At 34.8% G+C, this 16,255-nt stretch overlaps 1 protein-coding gene across 1 annotated transcript; it reads right to left on the bottom strand.

The window, feature by feature from the left end:
- Positions 1-186: 186 nt before the first annotated feature.
- LOC132563713 (ankyrin repeat, PH and SEC7 domain containing protein secG-like) lies at positions 187-8,914 on the bottom strand. The gene is made up of 5 exons (XM_060228464.1): positions 8,662-8,914; positions 7,084-7,230; positions 6,431-6,658; positions 5,438-5,650; positions 187-4,496 (listed from the first exon to the last, which is right to left on the bottom strand). The coding sequence occupies exons 1-5, from the start codon at positions 8,912-8,914 to the stop codon at positions 4,009-4,011; spliced, it is 1,329 nt and encodes a 442-aa protein (XP_060084447.1). The 3' UTR covers positions 187-4,008.
- Between the last annotated feature and the right edge of the window lie 7,341 nt (positions 8,915-16,255).

Here is a 16,255-nt window from a genome sequence, read left to right as displayed (position 1 = left end):
CCCGAGTACCCTGGAAAAACCCACATGGTCGGCAGGTGACCCCAGACCTTTTCACCTCTGTTCCATGAATCGTCCCTGGATGCTTAGGTGAAAGTGTGTTATCATTGTGTCACCCAAAAACTTTAATAAAATAAAACTTATCACTGATCAAATTCCAGTATTTGGGCGATAAAACAAACAAATTAATGCATCTTTATTTTTATTTTTAATCTCATAATGATATAACAGGAACAGACATTTCTTTTCTAGAAAAAAAATGACGATATTTGATCACACATTTCTTTTGTGTGGTTGAAGTGGTGTACATGCCATATATATATATATATATACCATGAAATGTACTTTATATACAAATACTAACAACCAACAGTTCATGTAATAAATTGGTTCAGTTCTCAATAACAGGTAAGATACAGATAATGGATAATGTAATAATTCTACCCTATACAACATGGCTCCATTTTGGAATACTCAACACATGAAAGACTCAAACACTCTAATTATATAATTTTGACAAGCACTTCTGTCAGACTTAAATAAGTTGTAGAGAACGAATGAAAACAAAATATTGTCACATACTTGGAACAGTTGTCTCCTCTTGACAAACTACCATCGCCTACTTGGTAGAGAATTTCTCCCCTTGACAAAATATCACTTACTATGTGGAGTCATCTCCCCTTAAAAATCATCATGCATTTACAGATGTACATACAACAATATTTTTAATTGAATTGTAACTAGTCAAGGCAGTTCAAACAGTCGTGTTCACCTCTCATTGTTATGTAGATTACAGATGAGTCTATGTTACAGTAAGGAGCACAAATACATTGATCACTTTTTAAGCTGTACTCTATACACTTAACAATTACCTCAGAATTAACCTGAAGGTGTACAGGTCCAAAATTAAACATCTCAAGTAAACTTCAATGTCATAGGTCATTCTGGTTAAAATTTATCATAATATTTGTAATCATTTTTTTTTTGTCTACTTGTCTTGCAGGTCAAAAACATTCAAATAAAATATTTATAGCTTGGAAAATGCTATAGAACAAAGCAAGACACATGTAATACATATTACATAAAGCATTGATACTGCTTCTTCTACAAGCCAATTTGCCTTCATCAGAGCAAAGATGTTTACGGGTTAATCACCCTGCCTGGGGTTACTTCAAGGCAAGGTCTCCTTGTAGTAACTGGTAGCTATATCACTGAAGAACATATGGGAGTCCTGTGGCAAACAATCTGGAGCAAGGGTAAAGTGTCTTGCCCAAGGACACAAGCATATCAGCACAGACTCATCCATTTCTCAAATTCCTTAGAAACGTTAACAATCTCAGGCAGTGAACATAATGCATCTCAGACCTTAACAATACATAATGTAAGCCAACATTCAACTGACTGAGCTAATGCCTCACTCTGACATTAAGGAAAGCATACATCAAGTGATTAATATCAACTTAAATTAAAAAAAAACAAAACAAAATTAATTTTGTGTTCAAAGATTTAACAGAAAAAACAACAATAACTTGCAGTCTTTATGTCCTAGCTTTTACTTTCTAAAAAAAACTTTAATGAGGCCATAAGACAAACGAGCACAAACCATTTTTAAAGTCTAGGGTCCTCATCTAACTTTTTATTATTATTACAGTCTGCATATATACCAAATTTGGTTCCTTTCAATAAAATGTACTGAATACAGAAGTGATTATTAATGTGAATTCTAACATTATAAGCAACACCATAGTGTTTGTTATAAAAAGACAAAATGACTTTCTTGTATTTGCCCTAAAACATCAATGCAGTCAATTACTAGTGCATAATGAACATCTTAAATTTTTTATTGAAATACTGGAGGGTTTGGGGGAGGGGGAGGAGACATACAATAATCGATAAACAAGCATCTAGACTAATTTCAGCAGATATAGTACCAATAAAGTTATGCGACCTCTGACCCCTTGGGCCCCTGTAAAGGTCTTGAATGTGATGACTCAATTATTATCACACACAAGCCATTCAGTAGTTATGGCTGAAACAGATATTCTGCAGAATGTTCCATATTCATGCTTTATAGGTTGAGACTACCATTGTCCAATGCCATACAGTCATAATAAATCAGATAAAGTAGATATAGAAATATTTGTGTTGATGCAAAAATGAGCTTTGATAAGTTTGGACTGCTAAAAATGAATTCCATACAAAAATATTAATATGTATGCCTTGTGCATTTGTCTAGTATTTGTTTCTCTGGTATTCCATCAACTTTTTTCGAAAAAAGAAGTTGAAAGCACCTCAGAACAACTCGGACTAGGATGTGTTAGCCTTATCTGAAAACGGATATTGGATTTATTGAATTTTCCATGCAAACGAAACCTCTCAGTTGTATTAAAGTCGCAAAAAGGTACAGTACATAAAATCAAACCGACATTTATGAGAAATTTTAATATAACTTCAAATAAAGATAATATTAGAAACATGGATGTAGAAATAACTTATAAATTATTAGTGATATCAATTAAAAAGGTTGATACTACTTTTAAACAATTCACAAATAATATTATTTCTACTTTCACATTCATCTAAAAGGTTGAATAGTTTAACACATGGAACTGTCAACATGTTAGACAGGATCTTTAATACACCAGCACTTTCGTATCTCTGTAAATAAATTAGAATCTCATAATTCATGTGAAATCCTGATAATTGCAAAGAATAAACCCTATATTACAGTTTCCAACTTATTACAGATGTTTATTGTTAGGATTCATTGGTCATAATAAAACCTTAAAGACTTGAGGTATTCCTCTCAACTCTTTCACCTTATTCACATATTGCATATACTTGAATTAATTAGCACTTGAGGGGAATGTCTAGAAAATACTAACTGCTACTTCTGTCTTCTAAAAAAAATACTTTGTATATATACCACTTACCTGCCTTATTCAAAGAAAGTGCTTCATTTCACCAGTCAAAAACATCAAGTCTCAGCGAAAATATATCAATTACATTGCTAATGCCCCAGAGGCATTCCATACAGAAAATATCATTTTAAATACTTGGAATAGCAAAAATATCTACCCACAAAAATATTGCTGTTTGCAGTTTGGTATATACACATGTGTTGATGTATATACTTAAACAATTAATGTACCGTTAGATAAAATACTGATCGCTTTCCCATTTAAGAAGATATTTAATTGATTACATCTCCAGGTGGAAAATACTTTCTTGATATTTTTTCTATTGAACTTGAACTATATACATGTTTAAGAAGAAACATACATCTAAGAAGTTGGACAGAGGGAAAAAAAAGTAGATTCAATTTTCATCACCTGTCTGCCTCTATTTGCTCCCACTATTATATATATATTTAGTGACTAGAGGTTGATACATATTAAAGCAGAATTCATGCTGACAAAAACCTTTCATGGATTGATGTGTGAATGGTATGGTCCCAGTAAACATTGATATTCTAGCACTGATTATGCAAATAGTAGAGAAAACACATTTCGATGAGATATGAATGACAATCTGTAATTTAACTGCTTTAATATCTGGAAATAGCAAAAATTCAGTGTCATGTGCGTGACGAAATTTCTGAACTATGAAATGCATGATATGAATAACAAATTTAAAAAATATGTCCGAAGATACTTGACGTCTCAATCTATGTTCAAAACTACTTCAATACTGTATTTATCCAGCAATAAGCCTGGTAAAAAGTCAAACCGAACTGCTGCAAAATCATAAACAAATCCTACTTCATACGCCTGTAATAACCCTCTACCCTAACTCTCGAGTAGGAAATAATGTACTGGCTCCTTGGGTTATTGCTGCATAGATACACATGGTCATATCATATAGATCTCACAGTGATGACTGGTCAAACATATCTTATTACAGCAAATGATGATAATAAGCAACTGATGTCCTAATACAGAGATTCAGTATGTCAACAAATGTTCATAATATTCATGTGAAAAAATCAACAATGAAAATAAATACAACACCTCACGATCTGAACTCTTCCAAAGTCAAATGCAGATATTCCTTAAGGGTTGTAGGTAGGGGCAGAGTATCTATTTTACTCAGCCTCCTCACTCCAATGGTGTTACGAATCACACATCTGCAGTAGTGTTGGAGGGGGCGAGGATCCTTACAAAGGTCACGGTACCATGACAACTTGGCACACTGTTCATCTGACCGATTCAAATTCATTATTCCCTGATGACCAGGATCACGAGCACCAGGGGTCAATATGTGTGCTGACACTGCACCAAGAGACTCTAACGTTGGAAGGTAAGCTTCACTTTTTACAATGGCATGTAGAATTGTTCTGTCTGTGTTTTTGTTACGGAGTTCGTACTGAAGTACGTTATCGCCTTGCCGATTTAATATTTTATATGAGGCTCCATAGGCAATCAGTAATGCAGCAGCTTCTGGTCGTCTCTCCTGCATGGAGGTTTCATGGAAACAAACATAATGGAGTGGACTGTAGCCTGAAACACATAACTTAACAATAAAGGTCTTATGAAAACACATGTTATGGAGTTGACTGTAGTCTGAAAGGCATGAAACACACAACTCAACCATAGAGGTCTCATGGAAACACATGTTATAGAGTGGACATTAGCCATAAACACATAAAACATACTACTCAACAACAGAGGTCTCATGGAAACACATGTTATAGAGTGGACATTAGCCATAAACACATAAAACATACTACTCAACAACAGAGGTCTCATGGAAACACATGTTATAGAGTGGACATTAGCCATAAACACATAAAACATACTACTCAACAACAGAGATCTCATGGAAACACATGTTATAGAGTGGACATTAGCCATAAACACATAAAACATACTACTCAACAACGGAGGTCTCATGGAAACACACATAATGGAGTGGACGTTAGCCTGAAGCACATGAAACAAAAAGCAAAACATCCTCCCAATTTTTAAGAAAAATTTACAATATTTTCCCAATATATTCAGACATTGGCAGCAGTAAAATTCCAGTAGAGTGAGACATTGAATCAGGTTTGATACTTCTCCCAACAAAATATATTAAGTATTCATCAAACAGTTTCTGGAAAGTCACTTTTAAGAAATATATCGTATATATAATTCAAGTCATTCAATCCATACATACATCTACATGGTTTCCCTAATGTATACATTTCTCAAGAATCATAAACTTACCAGGAGAATTTATACCTACACAGGGTTTTCCATAAGAGCCGTTCGCCGGCCAATTTGACCGGCTACTTTGATCATTTGGCTGCCTACACCAATCCAGTTCCGTAATAATGTTCCGTACACGACTACATGTACACGGCAGGCCAGCCTACTACTTTCACTACACAGCCTACTACTAACAAAATTATGGAAAACCCTGCCTACATCTACATATCTCTTTAGAACGATAAACTTACCAAGAGACTCTGGGATGTTGACATCAGTATTGTACCCATTCATGACCAACTGTTTCAGCATGTCCATAGAGAATGTCTTATTAGCTTGAACAACTAAGTGAAGAGGACTAAAACCAGCCATGTTCTTGTGGTTCACATCTGATCCTCGCTTCAGCAGGGACTCTACACAGGACAGCATGCCGTTCTTCACACACTCATGGAGAGGAGTATCACCTGCGACAAAAATGCAGAATTTTTATGGTAAATGCTCCACATGTTACCACACCAGGTACAGAACTGCAGTACATGTAGAGTGACCATGGAGTGATTATTTGTGATGTCAATATCCCTTATCAATAGTTAGGCATATCTAAGATTACATGTGTTAGAATAATTTAAATTGCAAGTGAATGAAAACTATAAAGGCATCGCACTATCACTGGACAGAAAATTATTGTTTTTTCATCGAAAAAAATCATGTATTTTTATTACCCAGTGGTTTACATATCTGAAGAAAACACATGTGCTTGTGGATGTCTTAAGTGAAAGATAAGCATTATGAATGTGCCATGTGACCAAATTTATTTTCATGTAGTTATCCACTTCTCTAATGTATATCTATAAATGATTTCATTTACTTGAACTTCAGTATTCAGTAACATATTGCAGTTTGGTGCCACATGGGTGGTTGTAAAGAGAAACAAAACGAAACAATTTATCGTAAATTAAGGTTCATGTTTAACCCTTCAGGCATGAATCCATAGTTCCTGTCCTCACTTACCTGTGGTTTACATGTGGGGTTTTTTTTGTGACGGTCAGCAAAATGAAGTGATATTAAGCATTGCCCACATGAAAATAAGTGACGATTTCAGATGTTGGATTACATAGAATAAATAGGAAAGAAATTAGTGTTTCAAGAAAACCATGATATTAAGTAGAAAGTGACATTAACAGACATGACATTTAGGAACAGTAATAAGTCCTGGATAAACTAACAAAATATTGAATTGATACCTGTCTGTTTAGAAGGAAGAGATAAAATGTCTTTCCATATGGCATTATTGAGATGAGCATGAACACAATCTTCAAATGTCTTCTGAGCTGCTATGTACAGACTGGTGCGGCCAAACTCGTCCACAGCATTATAGTCTGCCCCGTCCCAAATCAGCTTGGTTACACATTCAATGTGATTGTTAGCAGCTGCCAGATGCAGTGGGGTTGTGCCCCCTGCATGAGGAAAAGCTGAAGCAGAAGGAAAAATAAATTTTACCATAAAAATCCCAAATGAGACAATACATTTAAATAGCTATTTACCTGGTAGTATCATAAAACGACTAATGATTAAGTGAACCGGCTAGCAGCTTATTTTAGATGGATACTGAATGAACTGTTGTGAACTTTCTAATCATCTTTAAGCCTCATTCTAAATTTCCTCCAATAACAATATATTTAATCTTCTGTTATTTTATTCTAGAAAAGTGATAAATATAAACATGTTAAGGCCATACCAAATCAACTAATAATTTATTAGGAATCAAGCTCCTAAAGTAAAGTCAGTGATCATGGAACTACTATTCTTTTTGTATCTTAATAACAAAGATGTATCTGTTTAATTACCAGAAAGCAGTTTAGATTTATTACCTAGTTGTTTAGAAGTAATGAAATACCTGTGTAAGATCCCTGTTTAGAATATTTGGTTCCAACATTGCATAATGCTTCAGCATCCAGAAGCTTTTGTAGACAGTCTGTGTGACCCATTTCTGCTGCCATATGTAATGCTGTCACATCGAAGCGATCTTTGGCATTAATGTCAGCTGTAATGTATAAAGTCTTTAGAGGTGTACACAAGGCTAGATAATTTCATATCATTATATTCAAAATATGTTCATGTACTATACGCCAAAACAAAAGGTATATTGTGCATTTTTTTTTATGGAATGTCAACTCCATGCAAACATATGTACTTCAAATATCTAGTGTCTAGTGTATGTAGGGGCTATAGAAAACTCAATGACTAATCTACTAGATGGCTAGTGTAAAAGCAACTGTACCATTCAAACTCTCTTACACAGTACACTACTTATCTGAATTATCAGACATTCTATTATCTTTTTATAACCGTCTGGAGTCAATGAACATGTTTTGTAACCCTGGTAAAACACTATCCGCAATATACCACTCGGCTAAAGAGAACTTCTCTTTAGCTCGATTGGTTGGACGTCAGACTAGTAAGCCAAGGGTCCCGGATTTGATTCCTAGCGGAGGCATTGAAATAAATAATGACTTCTGTTACATTTGTGCCCATATAAGGACCCGGAAATAGTACTAAGCCATGCCCCACCAGCATCGCTGTAACCCCTGGAAACTCAAGGACAAGTTATTTCCTGGAGGAGGAGTATGTTACCCTGGTAAAATACTAACCACAATATACCACTTGGCTATAGAGAACTTCTCTTTAGCTAGATTGGTTGGACGTCAGACTAGTAAGCCAGGGGTCCCGGGTTCGATTCCTAGCTGAGGCATTGAAACAAATAATGACTTCTGTTGCAGTTTGATAGAATTTAAAAGAGGAATGAAAAAACACAGCCACTGTCTTCACAAAGTCTTTGACCAAAAAGATAGAAAAAGACCTTTCTATCTGTTCACAGAAAGTATGTAAAGATGACAACTTCTTTCCATATGTTTTGTCTGAATATCAACCCTGGAACTGCTCACTTATTTTACCCAACTGGTTACATGGTCTGATTTCTGAAGTTTATAGACTCCTAATCATGGCCGAGAGGAACTTGTAACTTGTAGGAAAAGACTTATTTAGGCTATAAGCCTGTTGTCCAATTCCTTTTGTTAATACATGTATACTGTACTTTCTTTTGTAAATTCAATTATTGTATTGTATATGTATTGACAAAATTGACGAAATGGCCGAGAGGAAAAGTCGATAGGACGTCGAAATAATTAGGAATAACTGCAATACCACAATGCCTTTGCCTCTTGTCAAGTGAGAAGTGTGCAACATATGTGAAGTAACTATATTTCCCCTTACCCCTATTCCACAATTTTTAAACTCCTTTAAAAATATAAGTCATATATAGTTTTAATAGGTGTTTTCAGCAAAATAGAAAGGCGGACTTTCGGATGACTATGAATTTTCTGAAATCATGCACATGTCAGTCATATCAGACACAAAGCTAGTTATAAACAGTAGTGTCTTATTGAATATAACTGACTACTTATTAAATGCTTACCTCCCTTTTCAATGAGATACTGGACGATCTGAGGATATCCCATCGCAGCAGCATTTTGTAAAGGGGTGGTGTAATTTTGTGATGCATAAAACAAATTTTTGTTGTATTCGGTTGCATCAGGTGATGCACCGAGTTCGATTAAATTTTTGACCTCTTCGAAATCGCCCTCTTTCGATGCCAACACCAACAACCTGTCCAATTCAATGTCTTTTTGAATCATTTCGGAGCTTTTCCTTTTCCTAATGTGCGCCATGACACATGGAACACTTCCGTGATGGAGGGGAGCGTTGATTATAGTAGAAACAGTGCCAAAATCTAGATATGCTAACAATAAGAAATACTTCTTTTGATTATAAAATAATAAATTATTTAAGAAGAATCTTTTTCTATCATAATTTCAATCTATAATGCCCTTTATCAATAATACAGTACAGGTTCCCATGATAATATAATAAGTTCTCCCTATCTATGTTTTTAATGTAGGAGGTAGGATTGTTATCGTAGGAAGAAGTAATGGCGGGCAATAAGAAATACGAAGACCCCGTACGTAAACAAACGCAATAGTTTGTCGTTAAACATTCCACTTTATGATATACGACCTTAATATATTGACAAAATAACTCAAACCTTGAGAGTCAATTGTTTATTTACACGTGTCATAACAGATATTAGACAATCTTGTTGATCAAACACACATGTATCCCTGCGCATTAGTTTCGGACACATTAAGAATCATTTTTTGCTAGTGACGCTATGTCGATGAACTGCCACCAAGCTAATACAGAAATGACTTGAAATGTCTTCATACTCTAATATATATTTAAAAACTGACCGATGACAGACCAGTACTTGTCTAAAAAAATTATCCACGGCTGTGATCTCAAATTTGCTCACCTGAAATGAACGACATCATTCATTGTTTGAACGGGAATGACAGTTTGGTGGAAATAAAAGTCAAAATACAATTATGGTGCGAAGGTGGTGGAAATCTGTGTTTATGTGTTTGCAGTCACTTGACAGACAACAAAAATCTGACATTCAAAGATGGATTGATTGGTTATTTCATCATATCTGGGTATTTTTGTAAAAATGTGTAAAAAACGAAACAGAAAATTGTTGATGAAATATTTATTCGTAATATTTTTAGCCCACCATCATCAGAGAATGGGCTATTCGTATCAACCTACATTAGTGGTCCATCTGTAGTCTGTATACAATATTTGTTATTGCTCATATGTAGGTTTCCCTCGGTCCCTAGTTGTACCTGTTTGATTTTTAAACTGATCAGAAAAACAAAATGACAGACAGGTGGCTATCTTGGGTTTTTGTTATCTCTATTTCTGATGAAGTTCTGGATGGATCTCTCTCAAATTTCATATGATCAGAAAAACAAAATGGCTGGCAGGCAGCCACCTTTGATTTTGCCTTGTAAAGTTTGTTATCACTATTTCTTGAGAAGTACTCAATGGATCTCTCTCAAATTTCCTTTGCAGTTTCCCCTTTGTCCCTAGTTGTGCCTGTTTACTTTTGGAACTGATCAGGAAAGAAAAAATGACTGAAAGACGGCCATCTTGGATTTTGATTTGAAAGTTTGTTATATCTACTTCTTGAGAAGCACACAATGTGTCTCTCTCAAATTTTCCCTTGAAGTGCACTTTTGATTTTGGACAAGATCAGAAATACAAAACTGACTGACAGGTGGTCATTTTGGGTTTTTACTTTGAAAGGTTGTTGGTGCTATTTCTTTAAAACTACTACATAGATCTTTCTCCAATTTCCATGTGTAATTTTCCTTGATCCCTTGTTGTTCCCATTTGATTTTAGGACTGATCAGTATGATCACAAAATGGCTTCCAGGTGATCATTTTGGATTTGACAGTTAAAGAGTATTATTACTATTTCTGCAATGGATTAATGTTCAATTTCTTATTAAGAGCAAAAACAGAGAAGAAATTGGAAAAAAGATACATCTTTCAAAGAACAAATAAAGATCAAACAATGTTGGGTGCCAAAATCCCTCTGGGATCTCTGTATGGTGAATAGTTGTAATCACAATTATCTAATTTTTTTCTGGAAATGTGACATGTTACAGTAACCAAAATCAACCGAGTGCACTGGCTATTCCAAAATATATAATGGTGCGGAAACGTTGTTGAGACGCTATATATATATATATGGACTATGGGTTTGGAATGTGTGCCAAGTTCCCGTGGTCTCATATGTTGGTAGTATGAGTTTGTTTTGACTGATGAAGCTAATATGAGTCGGGTAGTGCTTAGCAAAGCTTTACTTTGAATGTTACCACTGCTGTAACTAGATTGGATGTTTAGAAATTCAACCATCACAGATGACATCAGTGTTTGACACATACACAAGATTTGCCCTCCCCTATCCATACATCAATGCAGTTTTTCAATCTGCTGTCTCAACTCACCTTGACTAGTGGTCAAAGGTCTGGTGACAATATTTGCTATAGACCTTTATATGCTTACTTTTCTATCTCGGTTGGAAGTGCTATGGTAATGGTTTGGCCATGCTATATTAACTTCAGAGGTACTATGGAAATCCTTTGGAAATATGATGCAAACAGTACAAATATATGACTAAAATGCTACAGATGTTGCTGTGAAGATTCTCGATTTTTTTAACGAATAAAGAGCCTGTTTTTTGAAGGTTTTTTTGTTATAAAACAATATACTTTGATTTTATGAGAAACTACAATACATACCTGTATGCTTCAGTTCTCTGTGAGGGTTTTATGTCGTGAGTCACTTAACCATAACAGCTTCTGGTAGATAATAATTGTAAAAGAATTTAAAGTGATTGATAAAAATGTCAAAGTGTTCATTTATTTATAATATGTAAGTTTGCAGAGATGATCGTTTTAACCTTTACAATTAAGTCTCTACCAATTGATTGGAAACTAACAACATGATAATTGAAGTTCACTCATCAGGGCATTTAATATAATATCTATCACAGTATCTAATACAGGTTACAGGTGAACATGCAGGTGAAAAATGTTGTGATGCCCAGAGCATGTTTGCTGATCATCAGGGATGACTCCATTGAAATGATTAACCTGCCTTTCTGTGACTTTTAAGTTCATTTTCATCACTGACTATGGTTGAAGACTGTCTCTAGAATTTCAGGCTTGAATCCCAGTTGTATACATTTGCTACCTTTTAAACAAGTGCAGACTTCCTCTGCTACCACTCTATTTTTCATACCTGAATACAACCAGTGGCATACCACCTTTTTAAAAGACATTCAAAAATTTTGACAGCACATTGTCGTTTAGTTTTATTTGTCCAGAGATCTCTTCTCACAACTTTCAACAAATCTTTTACAAACTTGGTAGGATTATTCACCAGTATGTGAAGTTGTCTTTTCCTGACTGGCACATTGATTCAACTGTATTTGAAAGAGTTACTTCCCTTGATATTTCCATCATGTTAATCTTGTCCGAAGAACTCCTCTCTCAGTTTTTTAACCAATTTGTTTCAAACTTGGTAGGATTAATCACCATGAAATGAAGTTGTATTTTCCTGAATAGGTTTGATAGTATTTTGAAGAGTAACCTGTTGTTCATGATCTGTATCAGTTTTCAACCTTTTACGTTGAACCTTTGTTGGCTTAATCAACATGACATGAACTTGTGTTTTCCCTTACAACAATGTGTAATGCAAAATTCATTTTGGCAGTATGCATTAGTGCTTTTAACCATTAATGGCTGTTTGATAGTACATATTGATATTTATTTATACAAATTATATTGAAATATTCTCTTTATCTTCTTTTGATTACTTGGGCCTCTTGTTTAGGGATATATCAGGGATGGATGTATCACAACTAGAGAGACTTTGTCTGGCCCCATTGGCCTCTTGTTCAGGAATATGTCATAAATGGATGTATTACAACTGGAGGGACTTTTGTGTGACCCCATGGGCCTCTTGTTAATGATATATTATAGATGGATATATTGAAATTGTATGGACCTCTTGTGGACTCATGGGCCTTTTGTTTAGTGAAATGTATCACATCTCTGCAGTATGGTTCCATAAGGCTGAGGTCACAGCTGGGAGCAACCCAATTATATCATTATGATGCTAACATTAGATGATCTTAGTATTTTTTATGAATCTTCTGACATTTTTGTATCCTAACAGGATGGTGAACGACCTTTGCAGCTGTCGGTACCCTCTAAGTCAGGTCACAGTGTGAATTCAGTTATCAGTGAGAAATCATTTTGGTGTTAACTTTAAAATTCATCTGTTTTAAAGCAGTTGAGAATCAGGTTGTATTAATTTAAACCAGTCCATACTGTTGGTGAGATGAACATGCAAGAGGGGCCTTACTGTGGGAGGAATCTGGAGTACCTGGAGAAAACTTATGTGGTCAGATTACTGACCCCATACCTTTTTACATATTGAAAACCTTGTAGCCTACATGAAAGGCAAGTGTGCCACCACTGCACTATCTGCCAACCCATCAAGTGTCTCTCCAGAAACTACTCATTACAGTTTGGAGATGTTGAAACAGATAAGGTCAGGCAGAAACCTTGTCCATAGATGGTTTGATTATGACATCTATTAGTAAATCTCAGTGGATGCCAAGAGACTCCTCAAAACTGAAATTAATCCTTCCATTTTTCCATTTTGCATAAATTTAATTTACCAAATCTGTCCCACATGGAAGGATAAAATTTGTGATATTTCCTAGAAAATTCTTATTTCATTGTTTGCAGTTTGCGATTTTTTTGTTGATGTTTTAGTGTTATAGACACTACAATGGCTCAGACAATGATTTGCTGGCTTAATTATGTGACCTCATGTAAAGACATTAGGCTCGTGGTATGACACTATCTCCCATGGCTGTTTGTCAGGAAGCTAAAAAATGGACTGGCCTGTGGTGTGATGGTTGTGTCCTTATGTTAGACACTTTACCTATTGCTCTGAATGACATGCAATGGGCCTTCCAGGGGTTGTTCAGTAACATAGCCACCAGCTACCTCAAGAAGAGAAGGAGACTGCTTCGCAAAAAAACACAGGACAATTAACCCACAAAACAAACATAGTATTATCATTGCATTCAACCAATCAAAAATGTTTTTTTTTAACATTACAAGTAATTTATAGAAGTAAAATAGCATTTTTGGAAAAATATATTTTACTTATTAACTTAAGTAGACCAGGACCAGGTTTATAATAATCACAAATGTTTGACATGTATTAAGCAACACATTCCAGTTAGCAATGCCCTTATTGTGAAACGTATTTTGGTATGCTCCAAGCATGTAGAACCAGTAATGGTGAGATACATGTATGTGGTTAGTTTTTGAGGAATACTGTGATCAGAAATCAATAAGATACCAAATTAAAAACTCAATAATTACAACAAATCTGTTTTTAGCATTTGATATTTACATTCAAGAAACATACAGATATTTCATTTATTCCGTTGTGAATATTGTGCGTCCTATTAATCATACTTAATTTAATTTGTGGTATCTTATTTCATTTTAACTGAAAAACTACTTCACATGCATATATGATAAATTCATTATTATGGTGTATATCTTTTATTTACAAATGTATAATATACATTTTATACAGGACTGTTTTGTCATCAGAAATACACATCTTACTTTACTAGTACAATATCTGGTTGTTACTTTCTTTGTATGTTGTGTTATGATAGCAGTGTACGAAGCATAGCTCCATTATTGAAAACACAATCCAAGGTAAAAAAAAAATTTATATAATACAGGTTACTGTCATTCAGCCAGACTTGAACAACAAAACAGCAATCTTCCCGAGATAAAAGAAGATGAATGTGTTTACCTCATGTGTCACATAACTTCCATAATTTCTTCCCACAATGCAATGCCATGCTGGATTGTACTTCTTGTCAAATTCCAGTTTTACAAATGCTGCAATATCTTTTTCTATAGAGTACATACCAATTGCTTCTATTGCACTGTCCACAGCAAACTCCTGCATTTCACGATCAACCATGTCAGAACATCGTACCTTAGCTTTCTTGATTGTTATGGAATCAAGGTCGGCTGATTCCGCCATCATTAATAAATTAAAAACTGACAAATCAAATGTGGAGTATTTAATAATCTGTGAGGTTGAAGCAGGGTCCAATGTGTTGTTTAACTAAATCTGTAATGTAGAAATAGTTTGCTTTACAATATTCAACTTTTGACTTTTAAGAAAGGAGTTTTAATTATTTTTTTAACTAATGAAAATTGTCAATTAACTTCTTTAAAGGCATTTTGGTATTTAAGTTCAATGTTACAGATCTAAATTCTCAGTGAGAAATTACTGACTGAAAATCACTACATAGATTTGATCACAATTGATGAAGAACATTTTTAAATGATTGGTTTTAATGACAAATATTATCAGAGAAATGAATTACAGCCTTGATATAGTAAACAGCTTGTCTGTCTGTATTTTGGTTTCTGTACAATATCTGAAATTCTGTTGGACCCATGGCACTCATACTTTATGCCAAGCCTCCCTGAAGGAAGTGTTTGCTTGGGGAATGTAGCTTTTCATCTCCCAAGGTTAAAGGTCAAGGTCACTGTTGCTATAAATAGAAAATCAGTTTCCATGTTTAAACTAGAGTTTGCTATGGCCAATCTAACTCAAACTTCATATAGTACTGCCTTACTGAAAGTGTTGGCTTGGGATTGCTTAACAGTTTTGAAGTTCAAAGGTCAATGTCACTTTAAATTGAGAAATCAAACTCAAATTTCATACAATGCTTCCTTACAAAAAATGGCTAGCTTGGATTGCTATTCAGGTCCCAGAGCCAATGGTCCAGATTACTGTTACTCTAAGTAAAAAATTGGTTTCCATAATATACCTTGGATTCCCTTGGGCCAACCAAACTCAAACTCCATACAATGCTTTCAAACTTTTCAGACCAAGGAGTCAAAGGTTGAAGTTATTGTTGCTATAATGGAAAATCTATTTTGTGGACTAACTCAAGTCAGCTGTAGCCAATCTAACTCAAACTTTATGCAATGCTTCTTAACCAAAAGTTCTTGTTTGAGATAGATTGCCATACAGGTCCAAAGTTTAAAAGTCACTGTATCTATAAGTTAAAATCAGTTTGTGTGTGAAAACTTGAGTTTGCTTTGCCCAATTTAAATCAATTTTCATGCAGTGCTTCCTTACCAAAAGTGCTTGCTTGGGATATTGTTTTTTATATCCCAAGTTTGAAGGTCAAGATTACTGTTATTAGAAATTTAAAAAATCAAATTATTGAATGCATTTATTAGTTTTTTTTCATAACAATCTCTCTTTAATGGCATAGTGTACTTTAGGTCTTGCCAATAATTTGTCAGTCTGGGACATGTGTGTCTTAGGGTGGGTAAATCGCTGGATGGGGAACGGATTTCCAGCTACATAGCGGGGCCCATGCTGTCATTGTTCTAGTTGGCTTTCGTGCCCCAGCCATTTTGTATTAGCCATTTCTGTTGAGTTCCATCTAGTCATCAAGTCCTGACAGAAAGCATTATTACTACTCGAGTAGTAGTATCTTTGTTATGCTCCTGGAAAATTTTTTTGGGGTGGGA

The sequence above is a fragment of the Ylistrum balloti genome, unplaced genomic scaffold, assembly GCF_031769215.1.
Source record: "Ylistrum balloti isolate Yb309-2 unplaced genomic scaffold, AGI_CSIRO_Ybal_v1 Utg371830, whole genome shotgun sequence".
Taxonomy (NCBI): domain Eukaryota; kingdom Metazoa; phylum Mollusca; class Bivalvia; order Pectinida; family Pectinidae; genus Ylistrum; species Ylistrum balloti.
The sequence above is the reverse complement of the archived record's forward strand: the minus strand, read 5'-3'. Positions and strand labels throughout refer to the sequence as shown.

Bases quoted from the DNA above. Each gene is read 5' to 3' on its own strand.
- LOC132563713 (XM_060228464.1), bottom strand. From the start codon at position 8,914: ATGGCGCACATTAGGAAAAGGAAAAGCTCCGAAATGATTCAAAAAGAC. The intron at 7,231-8,661 runs GTAAGCATTTAA...TATACATTACAG, and splicing joins GTATCTCATTGAAAAGGGAG to CTGACATTAATGCCAAAGAT. The intron at 6,659-7,083 runs GTATTTCATTAC...CTTCTGCTTCAG, and splicing joins TAAACAGGGATCTTACACAG to CTTTTCCTCATGCAGGGGGC.